General features: G+C 45.5%; 1 protein-coding gene across 1 annotated transcript in view; it reads right to left on the bottom strand.

Moving 5' to 3' along the window:
* rdh8a (retinol dehydrogenase 8a) overlaps positions 1-15,000 on the bottom strand; it is a gene marked incomplete at its 3' end in the record, with an annotated part of 28,340 nt that overhangs the window by 1,582 nt on the left and 11,758 nt on the right. The window contains exons 3-5 of the mRNA XM_084328819.1: positions 14,689-14,868; positions 6,493-6,586; positions 3,965-4,148 (exon numbers count right to left, since the gene is read on the bottom strand). Of these exons, the coding sequence (XP_084184945.1) occupies positions 3,965-4,148; positions 6,493-6,586; positions 14,689-14,868 (458 nt within the window). The remainder of the gene's footprint in view (positions 1-3,964; positions 4,149-6,492; positions 6,587-14,688; positions 14,869-15,000) is intronic.

Below are 15,000 nucleotides of genomic sequence, written 5' to 3'. Positions count from 1 at the left end.
GTGTGTGCGTGTGGATGTGTGTGCTATGTGTGTTTGGTGGTTGTTGTTGTGTAGTGTTCATTCATTGTTCGTTTAGCAGCCTGATGGCCTGGGGATAGAAGCTACTTCTGAGTCTTTCTGTGCTCGCCTTGAGACTCCTGTGTCGCTTGCCTGACGGCAGCAGTTCAAAGAGGCAGTTGTTCGGGTGGCTCGAGTCCTTAATAATTCTCTTAGCCTTCCCCTTGCAACGCTTGTTGTAAATGTTCTGGAGAGTGGGGAGCCCCCCTCCAATTGTGCGTTCGGCTGAACGTGTCACTCTTTGTAGTCTGCTTTGGTCTTTTGCAGTGCTATTCCCAAACCAGGAGGTGATGTTGCCGGTCAAGATGCTCTCTATTGTACATGAGTAGAAGTTCTTAAGGATCTTCTGGCTGACTTGGAACTTCCTTAGGCGCCTGAGGAAGTAGAGGCGTTGTCGTGCCTTCTTCACCACACTGTTAATGTGTATGGTCCATTTCAAGTCCTCGGATATGTGGGCTCCGAGGTACTTGAAGCTGTTGACTCTCTCAACCGGTGCCCCGTCGATGCTGAGGGGGCTGTAGTCCTTGACCCCCGACCTCCTGAAGTCCACAATCATCTCCTTTGTTTTGCTGACGTTCAGGGAGAGGCTGTTTTCCTGGCACCATCCCGCCAGGACCTTGACCTCTTCCAGGTAGGCCCTCTCGTCGTTGGCAGAGATCAGGCCCACCACCACTGTGTCGTCAGCAAATTTGACGATTGTATTGCTACTCCGCTGAGCCACACAGTCGTGTGTGTACAGGGAGTAGAGGAGGGGACTCAGAACACAGCCCTGGGGGGCCCCTATGTTGAGGGTGATGGATGAGGAGGTGCAGTTGCCTGCTCTCACCACCTGGGGTCTGCCAGTCAGGAAGTCCAAGACCCACTGGCAGAGGTCATAGCCCAAGCCCAGGTCCCTGAGCTTGGCTATGAGTATGGAGGGGACTATGGTATTGAATGCCGAGCTGTAGTCGATGAATAGCATTCTCACATAGTTCCCCTGCCTCTTGTCCAGGTGTGATGCTGCTGTGTGCAGCACATGGGATATGGCGTCCTCCGTGGACCTGTTGGGGCGGTATGCAAATTGCAGGGGGTCCATGTTGATGGGGAGGGAGGAGCAGATGTAGCCCTTTACTAGCTTCTCAAAGCACTTCATGGCTATGGAGGTGAGAGCTACAGGGCGGTAGTCGTTGAGGCAAGCAGGCTTGGATTTTTTGGGTACAGGGATAATAGTGGACTTCTTCAGGCAGGTGGGGATGACAGCCTGTTCTAAGGACAGGTTAAATATGTCAGTGAATACTGGGGCCAGTTGGTCGGCACAGACTTTTAGGACGCGGCCGGGGATGCCGTCCGGACCTGCTGCCTTCCTGATATTCACTTTTTTAAAGGTCCGCCTCACCTCATGCTCTGTTACCCTGAACACTGCGCCTCCATCAGCAGCCGACCCCCCCCCCCCATTGCCGAGGCTTGTGAGCTGGTGTTGTTATTACCAGCATCAAACCTCGCATAGAAGGTATTGAGGTCGTTTGCTAAGGAGATGTCATTGTTCAGTTTGAGGGAGGCGCCTTTGTAGTCTGTCATCGTTTTGAGCCCCTGCCACATAGCTCTAGAGTCAGCTTGCTCAAACTGGAGTTCAATTTTATCCCTGTAGCGCCGTTTGGCCTCTGACACTGTCCTCCTTACGTTGTGTTGCGCCACCTTGTGGTCATTCATGTTGCCTGCCACTAGGCCGTCATTGTATGCTTTGGTGCGCTCTCTCAGAGCTTCACGGACGGATTTGTCTACCCAGGGTTTTTGATTTGGGTAAACTTTCATTTTGGTAGTGGGGATTGTTTCTTTCACCCTAGTACAGACATAGTCCAGCACTGTCTCCGTGTAGGCATTAATGTTATCTGTGTCGCGGAATACAATCCAGTCTGTGTTGTGGAACACTGACCGGATCGTGTCCTCTGACGTCACATCCCATTTCTGCACCTCTCGCGAGACTACGGGAGTACTTTTAATTCTTTGTCTGTACTTTGGTGTAAGGAAAATGGATGCGTGATCTGACTTGCCAAAGCCACTATCAGAATGAGCCTTGTAGCCACCTTTAAATTGCGTGTAACAGTTACATACATTACTACTGATTACTGTTGCTTCCTCAGCTAACGTTACATAAGTTACATTACCACTGATTACTGTTGCTACCTCAGCTAACGTTACATAAGTTACATACATTACTACTGATTACTGTTGCTACCTCAGCTAACATTACATAAGTTACATACATTACTACTGATTACTGTTGCTACCTCAGCTAACGTTACATAAGTTACATACTACTTTACTACTACTACTACTACTTTATTACTACTCGCAACCTTCCAGCCGTTGCTGTTCATAGCTCGGTCTTGGCAAGACCTGCTCATACAAACAAGGTTTGTTGGAAACTGACAAAATTAGTATCGATTACCGATTGGTTTGCTTTGCAGTAGGTGCTCTCCACGGCTAGCGCCTGTCACGACAAAACCATTAGAAATAATAGAAAAAAGGTGCAGGCGTGTTTGGTGATGAAAAAAAAAGAAGCCGAGCGCACTCAAAAACCACTCGAGTTCAGTTGAAACGGCGAGTATTCAAGTAATCGCTTAACCATTTAAGGATTAAGATACCCATGTACATGTCGAAATACAACACCAGAGGGAGTTCCACAAATCATGTTCAACCCAGATTCGGCTCAAACAAGGGACTAAACACGTTTCGCAATTATGCCACAATTATGTGGAACGCCCTACCCACAGCTGTAAAATAATGTGAATCCCTACCCTCCTTCAAAACCGCTCTCAAAGAGCACCTAAGGGTGGCTGTAATTAGAAACTGGCAATCGCTGCACTTTGCGCTCGTCTGCCGGCTCTGGGCTGCGTTTCTTCCGATCAACCAATACATTGTTGGAAAGTTGAATTTCCCGTCTTTCGATCGTCACCTCACTCAACCTATTGCGTGATTTCATTCTCGAGTTACAAGACGAAACATCCGGCGAGCGTCATTTGACAAGCCATTCAGATGAGTGACCACGTTGGTTGTGCATGGTCCTGAACTGACCAGTCACCACTGATGGCGAAAATGATTGACCACTGTTGTAGCCAAGGAGCATCTGCTCCGAAAGCGATAGACCACCGCAACACTTCCGGTATTCTGAAATCATGGCAGAGAGAGCGGGGGGAGAAAATTAATGAATGTGGATGAGAGGCTTGACATTAAGTGGTTGTAGCTACGGCTGTGGGGGTGCTGAAGACATGATCCAATATACTGATTTATACGCCTGAGTCTCCTGAACACGGAGAGGCTCTCTTAATGTCAAGACTCTCATCCACATTCATAAATATTCCCCCTCGCTCTCTCTCCCATGAGCTCCATGTAACACGGAAGTGCAGTGGTCTATCCCAGACAAGCGCTCAGAGTGGGGGAAGGTGACACAAGAAGTGCAGTGGTCTATCGTTTTGACTAGAGATAATTATAAAGTATAATAAACCGCTAATTACTTTGGGTATGCAATCGTAAAAAGAAAAAAGGAGAAAAATAGCTCCATTTTTGCCCGATCCTTAAGAGTTTAATCACGCCCCCATCCCTGGTAAATACCAATGATTGCACAGACAGATGAAATCTTGTGGTGCTATTTTGTGCTGTAGTTGGTGCCGTGAGTAAATTGAATAAACCCTGCAAATGGACAGAATGTACTGGGGGCGTGGGCATATTGTCATCTGCCATGTTATGAATACACACACATCTGCTTCGGATCATATTAATAATGACGACGTGATGATTAAAGAAAGTGAACACGCAGACCAGGGTCCAGTATAAACAGTGTCAACATGGGACCCCCCCCCCCCACCCCCCCCTCCCCAAGTCATAGGACAGGCCCGGGTCAATAGGGTCACGAGTGTAGTCCGCTCACCTTGGCGATGTCGTCGGGCGTCTGGCCCATGGCCTCGAAGATGTCTCTGGAGGACGGCAGGTAGACTTCCTTGAAGTAGCGCACAGTGTCCGCGTCCACGCCGGGATACTCCATCTTGGCCACGCCCTCCATCATCTTGGTCTCGAACTCGGTGTGCACCGGGCCCGGCTCGATCATGGACAAGCTGGATTAGGTTAGATTAGATTAGATTCAAATGTATTGTCATCATCATGATACGGCACAAGTACAGTACAAAAACGAAAATAAGTTTGGCATCCAACCAGAGTGCAAATGTAACAGTAAAGCGCAATAGTAATATTACAATGTACAGGTGATTAAACTGGGTATAAGATACATCAATTAGTACTACTCAGTAATAGTGCTAATCGGATGTATGTACAGAGTTTGTACAGAGGCTTACAATAGACTATGCAGATTTGTTCTTGACTGTCCGTTCACAACCCACCGTTGTACTATGTATCAAACCTTAGACTGGCCTTCTCCTACTTTAAGAAGACAGAGACATTCAAATGTATCCATTCTGACTATCCTGCTTATCTGAAACAGTTGATGGTCCCTTTTTCTTGCACTTATCGTCTAAGACACTCTGTACAGTATTTGTTCACAGTTTCTCCAGTTTCAATAGCAATGGCCAAGAAATCTTTCATGTTCAAAGCCCCTTCGGACTGGAACAATCTTCCGGTGAACATTCGATCCATATTTTCATTTTATCTCTTTAAAAATGCTCTTTGTTCTAATTTTATGGTCAAGTGTATTATGCTTCCGTGGTGGGGCTCCTGCGCTGGTGAGGGGACGTGGGGCACAGCCGTTCTTTACGCGGGTGTTACGGGTTATCTAGTTGGCTCTACTCATATTTTTAGGCAGGGGGGGGGGGGGGGGGGCGATTGGTTGATTTGGGGCGCTCGTTGGGCGGGTTGATTGCTCCTCTTCTCCTGCCAGTCCTGGAGCTCAATATCTATTACATCCTGTATTCTACTCACCCTTTGAATGTTTTGTTGGGCCTTTCTCGCGGCGGCTGTCTGGCGGCGTTAATATTTTAGGCAACCAACTTGTGTTTAGCGTTTCTCTGATTGGCCACTACGCCCATGTGACCGCGGCAGCGCGAGAGAGCTGCAGCGCGGAAATAGGCTGTCTATTGCCATTCTCTAAGACAAACTCTAACCTTAACCAGCTCCTTAACAGCGCCTAAACTTAACCCTTCTAACCTTAAGCAACTCCGAAACAATGCCTAACCTTAACCAACTCCGAAACAATGCTTAAAGTAAAAAATATTGCCATTCTCTAAGACAAACTCTAACCTTAACCAGCTCCTTAACAGCGCCTAAACTTAACCCTTCTAACCTTAAGCAACTCCGAAACAATGCCTAACCTTAACCAACTCCGAAACAATGCTTAAAGTTAACATGCCTAAACTTAACCGGCGAAAGAATGCACGTTAAAAAAAAAAAAGAAAAAAAAGAATTGATGGGCATCGAACTTGTTACCAACGGATCCACAGCAAGGCAGCGCTGCCAGTTGAGCTAGTTGTAGATCTTAAAAGAGGGAGGATTACTGCTACATAATGCTGCCGCTCCGCTCTGCTGCTGCCGCGTCGCTGCGGGGGCGTGGCTAGACGCAAGTTGGGCGTGGTTAGACACAAGTTGGTTGCCTTTAATATTTAGGCTGCCTGGCGGTGTCATCGCGGGGTAAGCATATTTGTTTGCCCTGCGATGGCACCGTCATGTGACTGCCGTGGAGTGGGCCTATTATGATGGAGATTGAGAGACATATCCTTTTATCTTCTTATAATGAGACATATCCTCTTACAATGTGTATTTGTTCTGTTGTGTTTTTGTACGTGTCCTTTATTTATTTTTATTTTTTTTTGTTGTTGTTGTGTGCCATGTGTTCTGATTCTGAATGACATTGCACAAAATGTGGGACCCTCTCGAAAACGAGATACTGTATCTCAATGTGGTTATCCCAATAAAATAATTTCAATATATATATAGTTGTAGTATTAATATGTACAGTGATACTACAGGTATAAATACACTATGGTAGTAAGTCATACTGGCCAGCAGCGTAACTAGTAAGAGTAGGTAAGGGATATGTACAGATATAGATATAGTATCTACAGATGTGTAAAAAGGATTATTATGCAGGTATGTACAGACAGATGTGGAGGAGAGAGAGAGAGAGAGAGAGAGAGAGAGAGAGAGAGAGAGAGAGAGAGAGAGAGAGAGAGAGAGAGAGAGAGAGAGAGAGAGAGAGAGTAGTATGGACATATCTCAAACCCTATCCTCTTTTCTTGATCCTCCAATCACAACGGTTGCTTCCCCTGGGACAAACAAGCAACAGCTCTGATTGGAGGATCAAGGAAAGAGGGCGGGGTAAATAATAGTACAGTAGTAGCAGTGGTAGTAGTAGTAGTAGTAGAGGTAATAATAATACTACTAATAATAATTTTGTTCATTTGATACTTTGTTTATTTATTGCAATATCTTTGCAAATGAAGAGGAACTGACCGAACGTTGAACTTCATCAGCTGCACCGCCATGCTCTCACAGAAGCCCTCCATGGCAAACTTAGAGGCCGTGTAGATGTCATTGAACACCACTCCTACACACACACACACACACACACACACACACACACACACACACACACACACACACACACACACACACACACACACACACACACACACACACACACACACACACACACACACACACACACACACACACACACACACACACACACACACACACACACACACACACACACACACACACACACACACACACACACACACAGAGAGTGTTGAGAGTTGAACCTTTATTAATCCCCATGGGGAAATTCATCCTCTGCATTTGACCCATCCTAACTATTTAAGAGCATTGGGCACCATAGTATCGCGCCTCAAGATCAACTCCAGTAGTAATGCCAGTACCTTGGTCAAGAGACCAACTCCAGTAGTAATGCCAGTACCTTGGTCAAGAGACCAACTCCAGTAGTAATGTCAGTACCTTGGTCAAGAGACCAACTCCAGTAGTAATGTCAGTACCTTGGTCAAGAGACCAACTCCAGTAGTAATGTCAGTACCTTGGTCAAGAGACCAACTCCAGTAGTAATGTCAGTACCTTGGTCAAGAGACCAACTCCAGTAGTAATGTCAGTACCTTGGTCAAGAGACCAACTCCAGTAGTAATGTCAGTACCTTGGTCAAGAGACCAACTCCAGTAGTAATGTCAGTACCTTGGTCAAGAGACCAACTCCAGTTGTAATGCCAGTACCTTGGTCAAGGGACCAACTCCAGTTGTAATGTCAGTACCTTGGTCAGGGGACCAACTCCAGTTGTAATGCCAGTACCTTGGTCAAGAGACCAACTCCAGTAGTAATGTCAGTACCTTGGTCAAGAGACCAACTCCAGTTGTAATGCCAGTACCTTGGTCAAGGGACCAACTCCAGTTGTAATGTCAGTACCTTGGTCAGGGGACCAACTCCAGTTGTAATGCCAGTACCTTGGTCAAGAGACCAACTCCAGTAGTAATGTCAGTACCTTGGTCAAGAGACCAACTCCAGTTGTAATGTCAGTTCCTTGGTCAGGGGACCAACTCCAGTTGTAATGCCAGTACCTTGGTCAAGAGACCAACTCCAGTAGTAATGTCAGTACCTTGGTCAAGAGACCAACTCCAGTAGTAATATCAGTACCTTGGTCAAGAGACCAACTCCAGTTGTAATGTCAGTACCTTGGTCAAGAAACCAACTCCAGTAGTAATGTCAGTACCTTGGTCAAGAGACCAACTCTAGTTGTAATGTCAGTACCTTGGTCAAGAGACCAACTCCAGTAGTAATGTCAGCACCTTGGTCAAGAGACCAACTCCAGTTGTAATGCCAGTACCTTGGTCAAGAGACCAACTCCAGTAGTAATGCCAGTACCTTGGTCAAGAGACCAACTCCAGTAGTAATGTCAGTACCTTGGTCAAGAGACCAACTCCAGTTGTAATGCCAGTACCTTGGTCAAGAGACCAACTCCAGTAGTAATGTCAGTACCTTGGTCAAGAGACCAACTCCAGTAGTAATGCCAGTACCTTGGTCAAGGGACCAACTCCAGTAGTAATGTCAGTACCTTGGTCAAGGGACCAACTCCAGTTGTAATATCAGTACCTTGGTCAAGAGACCAACTCCAGTTGTAATGCCAGTACCTTGGTCAAGAGACCAACTCCAGTTGTAATGTCAGTACCTTGGTCAAGGGACCAACTCCAGTTGTAATGTCAGTACCTTGGTCAAGAGACCAACTCCAGTAGTAATGCCAGTACCTTGGTCAAGAGACCAACTCCAGTAGTAATGCCAGTACCTTGGTCAAGAGACCAACTCCAGTAGTAATGTCAGTACCTTGGTCAGGGGACCAACTCCAGTAGTAATGTCAGTACCTTGGTCAAGAGACCAACTCCAGTTGTAATGCCAGTACCTTGGTCAAGGGACCAACTCCAGTTGTAATGTCAGTTCCTTGGTCAAGGGCAACGGCAGGAACCCTAACACGTCTCTTGGTGTGGGAGGAAACCCACTCAAACACAGGGAGAAAGATGCAAACTCCACACAAAAAGCCCCCCTGCTGGGGCTTGAACCCAGGACCTTCTCGCTGTGAGACAACAGTGCTAACCACTGTGCCCCCATGCTGCCCAATGGCACAGCTGTCTGAACACATACCAGAGGATTACAGTCCGCGCCGCAGACCTTTAATTGCAGAAGATGTCATAAACCCTCGTCTTTAGTTTAAATCCTGTGGTATTTTCATCTTACTTCACCAGACACTTGGGACATTGCATGCAACATTTTCATTTTTAAGTTGTATTCTATTGTTAGTTTGCACTCTTTATGGAAACAAACCAATACAATAATGGTGTCCTTTATTGTAGCCTTGTATTTTGGTGTAGAAAAGATAACCAACGTGTTATTATATGGTGTCATACGTGTCAAAACACAGATGGAATGGATCTACATGGATTTACATGTATATACGATCCTATGATTATGGTGCAATGGTGCCATTTATATTTTCTTATTTACTTATCTTCTTTTATTTTGTTCTCATAATAGATTCTGTCTGTGTTGCAGACTGTTTTTGTATTGTCTTGTCTTTTTTATTTTGTCTTTTCTGTTTCACTGGAGATAATTGATATGTCCAGGTTGTTCTGAAAAAATACATTCCAATAACATACTGATTATAAAAAAAACAACATGGATTTACATGATAAAAGTAAAAGTAGGTCAGACAACAGACGTGACCCTGGCTTGTTACCGTGTGCCTGCTGACTCTGTAATAGAGATCTCCTGATGGTCCTATGCTCTCTGCCGCCCCGGGCCTGGTTCTTCTCGTCTGGAACGACGTGCTACGCTGCGCCTAGCTACATATCACAGCCCGGGGCGAACGAGATGAACTTCAGGATCTCTCTGGGGCGACGATACATCACAAGATTTCATTTGACGTACTCAGGAGCGTTCTATATTCGTCTGCCTAAACGTCAAATGTGGGCGACGGCTTCGAATGTGTTATTTTCACTCAAAGGTCACGTCGGAGTCGACGGGAAGCAGGCGGACTCTCCCGTTGAAGTTTTGACGAGTTGCACCATCTCAACAACTTTGGTGTGAGTGTTTGACAAATAGGTCACCCGCATTTTATGTTTAGGTCATATAGAATGTGTCTGAGAAGTGAAATTAAATTACATAACATACCGTCACCCAGTGTTGTAGTACTCGAGTCCTGGACTGATTTTCAGGACTCGTGACTCGACTCAGACTTGAGCATTGACTGCATTCGGACTCGGAAAGTGCAGACGAGGACTCAGACTTGTTAATTGATCAATTGTTATTTATTTTTTTATATTTTTTGTAATAGGTCCTAATCACTTGATATTGATGGCTAGTGCATTTGTTTGGCTATTGTGTCACAAAGTAAATGAACTCCCTTTGAAATGGTGACCGCTGTGTCATTTATGTTTAATGTGTAGACCTTTTTGTTTATTGGCATGTCAGCTCAGACTCAACTTTGATGACTTGGACTCGGACTCGGACTATAGGGTAATGGGGACCCGACTCGGACTCGACTCGGGCTCTTCTTTGGTGACTCGGACTTGGACTCAGACGCGAACATTGGGGACTCGAGACTCGGACTTGAGATTTAGTGACTCGACTACAACACTGCCGTCACCCACAGTACCAGTCTAATTGTGACTTCTCACCATTACCATAGATTGTCCCCGTCTTTAACCCTTTCACTACCACACTACCAAATGGTTAACCCTTTCACTGCGACAATACAGAAGGTGAACCCTTTCACTGCCACACGACAAAGGTTTAACCCTTTCACTACCACACTACAGAAGGTTAACCCTTTCACTACCACACTACAGAAGGTTAACCCTTTACTATCACACTACAGACGGTTGTGATAGTAAAGGGTTAACCTTCTGTAGTGTGGTAGTGAAAGGGTTAACACGTTTTGTGTTCATAGGTGTGTAAAGGGTATGTTGTGGCAGATCTCAGCCTGCCTTCCACACTGACATTGATGTTGAAAAGGGTTGAATATATGCTCCATATAACTTGTGTGTGTGTGTGTGTGTGTGTGTGTGTGTGTGTGTGCGTGTGTGTGCGTGTGTGTGTGTGTGTGTGTGTGTGTGTGTGTGTGTGTGTGTGTGTGTGTGTGTGTGTGTGTGTGTGTGTGTGTGTGTGTGTGTGTGTGTGTGTGTGTGTGTGTGAAAGACAGAGAGAGAGAGATTGTGTTAATGCATGTTAGTGCACAACTGGCGTTTGTGCAGACTAGGTCTGGCTAATGTTCTATAGTTGTACTTGGAACAGTTGTCCCTTGGATTTCAAATCTAGTATCAGCATCAGACCATGGCTACGTCTGAGAAGATGAGATGATATAAGATGAGTTATACAACGGCATGCAAATTTCTCGATTCTGATTGGCTGAAACAGTCATTTTACACGTCTTTATTGGCAACAATTCCACGCTGCTGGCCCAGGACCCGCCCACAACCGACCCACATCACATCACTCCGCCGGATCACAAGAAGGTGGCCAATAATCTTTACAAATGGATATGTTGATGGCGACTAAACGACTAAATATCAAGAGATTCTGTCACAGCGAATGTCTTAGTCGTTTAAACAATGTTGGATGATGTAATTGATGGGTCTTGAATCATTCTGTAACAAAAGAAAAATCGCGGATTGATTGATGGATTAATTTGCGACTTTTTTTCAATTTCTTTTTCCTTTCGACTGTCAGCGCTCGCTCTAGTCTCCACCCACCGCCACACACCCCCCCCCACACACATACACACACGCACGCACACGCACGCACACACACACACACACTCTGCCTGCAACGCGGGGGATAGTCAGAGAGCTGGGTGCTGCGCTGTTCTAAGTGAGCATGGCCTATTGAGTTGATTGATTGATTGATTGATTGCTAATTTTATTACTGTACGCTTGGTTTCCAACTGGTTAAGTTTAGGCCCTCTACAGTAGGTTAAAAAAAAAAAAAAAAAAAGAATAGGGCGAAGAAAACGTTTTTTTCCTATAGGGCAAAGAAGACTTTTTAATTTGTTTTACCTACTTTATATAGAAGCATCTAAGAATGAAGTTCTATGGAAAGTAGGTCTGCATTCCCTTAACAATTGTGTGTATTGAGCCGTACTGTATTGTACCCATTCTGCATCTGGTAATACAATTTTCAATCAATCATTCCAATAATACACAGTTGGATGTGTTAGTTGGTTGGATGCACTTCAAGCTGCTTCCACATGAGGCAACTTCTCTCAATCATTCCAATAATACACAGTTGGATGTGTTAGTTTGGTTGGATGCACTTCAAGCTGCTTCCACATGGAGGCAACTTGTCTTTTTTGTAGTTGTGGGAACTACTTTTTCTGGCGGATGGTTTTTTCAATAAATCTTCGATTAATGTGTGTTTATTGTATAGAAATAAGGTTGGATGAATCTGGCAGTTGTATAAAAGCTTTACACCACTTGCAGTCGTGATTTGTGAACAATAAACCATGCCTAGGGGGGTCTAACGACCCTCGGCTGCGCCTCGGGCCTAACGACCACCCCTAGGCATGGTTTATTGTTCACAAACCACTCCTGCGCGTGATGTAATGCTTAAATATTCCTTTATTTAAATTCAGGCATCATAGCAGGATGGGGGAGGGGGGAGGGGAGGTACAGGTATGGGAAGGGTAATAGTAGAAAGACATAAATATAGGCGATACAATTAGATCTGAATATACAAATATGAGATAAATAAACAGTGTAAACAATATAATTTACTTTATGAGAAGAATGACTCTGGTGCAGATGAGGGTCTGTACGCCCTATCAGTTATAATATACGTTACAATAAATATGGGCAATAAGGCATTTGAATCTGAATATATACTATGAGAGTAAGAGTAAAAGTAAACAGTATACACTAGGTGCTGTATACACAAACGTGAAAGTCGCTAGGTGTAGGTAATTTACCCATGTGAGAATCACTGCACATTTATGTTATCTAACGTTGCTTTATTACTCAAATTCACACAGCAACCAGGAGTTAATAACAAGCACACTCAGCTGAATGTGGAGGTTTGATGTGCAGAGCGTCTCTAGTAGAGTCAAGGGTTTATATCGGTACAGTGGTTGTCAGAAGTCTGAGTTATATTATATATAATAATATATAATATATATATGCCCAAATAACTTTCAAACAACAAGTTCTGTGGAGTATCTTCCACCTTTCAACATCAATGGCAGTTTGAATGGCGTTTAGCTAAAACCCACACCGTCTCCACCTACGAACACAACATCTCTGCTAATGGCGAGAAGTCGGAATTAGACTGGTATGGTCCTTTAAAGGGATAGTTCTGATTTTTGGAATAGCCTTAGAGGTGCTATAGAATAGATAACATTTGTATGTAGAGTAATCATTAAAAAAGGTCCCCCCCCCCCCCACACAAAATAATTATTGATGAATAAATGTATAACGTTAATTAAAAAAGAATTGGCGGGTCCGGGGCGGCTACGTGGCGTAGTGGGCAAGGCGCTCGCCACGAATGACGGAGACGCTGGGCTTGCCTGTTCGAGCCCAGCGCTCCACATTGCTTTCAGTTTAGCTGGTCGTTCATACTAATACACATTGGCCGTATTAGGGGGTGGGAAACTGATGGGTGGGGATCGGGCGTTGTGGACAGCGACTCCTACAGGTCGGTTGGTGCGCCTGCGCAGTAGAATCAGGAAGTGTCGGGGGCAGCGTGAGCCTCCCACGCGTTACTCCTCGCCACTGAGAGATCGAGCTGCGCAGGTGAAAAGATGCGACTGCTGTTACCTCAAGTACCGGAGGGGACTTGTGCTATGTATGACTTAGTCCACATTGCAGCCGGCTTGTGGGAGGCAAGAAACAGCGTTCGTGACAGGGGAGGGTTGAATTGGATGATACAAAATTGGGATGGGAGAAAATATAGAAAATGGGAGAAAAAAAGTGGATAAAAAAAAAAAATGTGGCGGGTCCAAAATCAATGTTGTTGTTTACTTGCTTCCACTTCCCAGCTCCTCACGTGGAATCCACCTGATTGGATAAATGACATGCTGGTGCTCTAATGCGGACGATCCAGTGGCTGAATGTTATCTACAGCACCTTTAACCTTACTCATCAATGACGATCGGTAGAACCTCAAATGGATCCGTCATCAGCTCTATTCTATTTTCAATCTTTCAAAATTCTATTATGTACCCCAGTTGCTATTGCATGTATATATTTGTGTTTCATTACACGTATATGTACATACTTACCAACTGTTTCACCTGTTTTACTGCAACACCACTATCACCGACATCTAAGAAGGGAGATCCCCCCCCCCCCCCCTTGAACGGCCCTTCTAAGGTTTCTCTCCTCCACATTGCCTGTGGTGCTTTTTTCCTATTGCTAGGAGTTTTCCCTTACCTTCGCGTGGGGTATGCCGGGGAGTGTTGCATTTATTTATTTTACATTTGATTCGTTTTTTGTTTCGTTCTTGATTTATTTCGATGTTTCTTCTTGACTCGTTTAAAGAAGACGTGTCCGGCCCCATGGGGACATTAAGGTGTGTTGTCGGGGGCCTTACAAATAACATTTGATTTGATTTGATTTAGAAACCTTCCTCTTCCCCCGGAGAGTTAGCCACAATAACCCCTCCGACGCAAAGTCAACAGGGGGTGGAACTTCCGTCTCACTCTTACACCACGGTGCGCCGCGCACCCATCCCACCCGGGCCGCGTCTATTCGAATACCAACCGTTTTGTGCGTTTTTGCGAATCTGATTGGCCACTGACGTTTCTGGTCATGTGACATGTGCGCCCAATCGCGAGACGCGCCCATTTCCGCCCCCGACCAGCAGCAAACGACCTAACGCCTAGTTTACCACTGGTTAAGCTTAGGCGACTCTTTCGAAGTTGGTTAAGGTTCGAGTTTGGAATCAGGGCTGGTGTTCTATCGCCCTGCTCTAAGACAAACTCTAACCTTAACCAACTTCGAAAGAGTGCCTAAGCTTAACCGGCGAAAAGAACTTGCCGTCACACGATTGGGCGCACATGTCACATGACCAGAAAAAGGCAGTGGCCAATCAGATTCGCAAAACGCACAAACCGGTTGGTATTCGAATATAGGCACCCGGGTGCCAGCGGGTCCTCCTTCCTACCTTGCAGCCCCATGACGCTGCTCATCACCACGATGTGCCCGCCGCGCCGCCGCTTCATGTCGGGCATCACCTCCTTGATCATGCGCACCACGCCGAAGAAGTTGGTCTCGAATACCCGCTTCATCTCCTCCATGCTGATGCTCTCCAGCGGCCCCAGCAGGCCCACGCCGGCGTTGTTGACTAGCAGGACACACACACACAGAGACACACAGACATACACACACACACACACACAGGTGTGAATCTTTCAGTTGCCTACCACTAACTAGTTGTCATGATCTGATCCTGCGACCAATTTTTTATTTCCCTATG

Source organism: Notolepis coatsorum (genome assembly GCF_963971535.1).
Source record: "Notolepis coatsorum genome assembly, chromosome: 14".
NCBI classification, from domain to species: domain Eukaryota; kingdom Metazoa; phylum Chordata; class Actinopteri; order Aulopiformes; family Paralepididae; genus Notolepis; species Notolepis coatsorum.
This window is presented reverse-complemented; position numbering and strand designations above follow the sequence as displayed.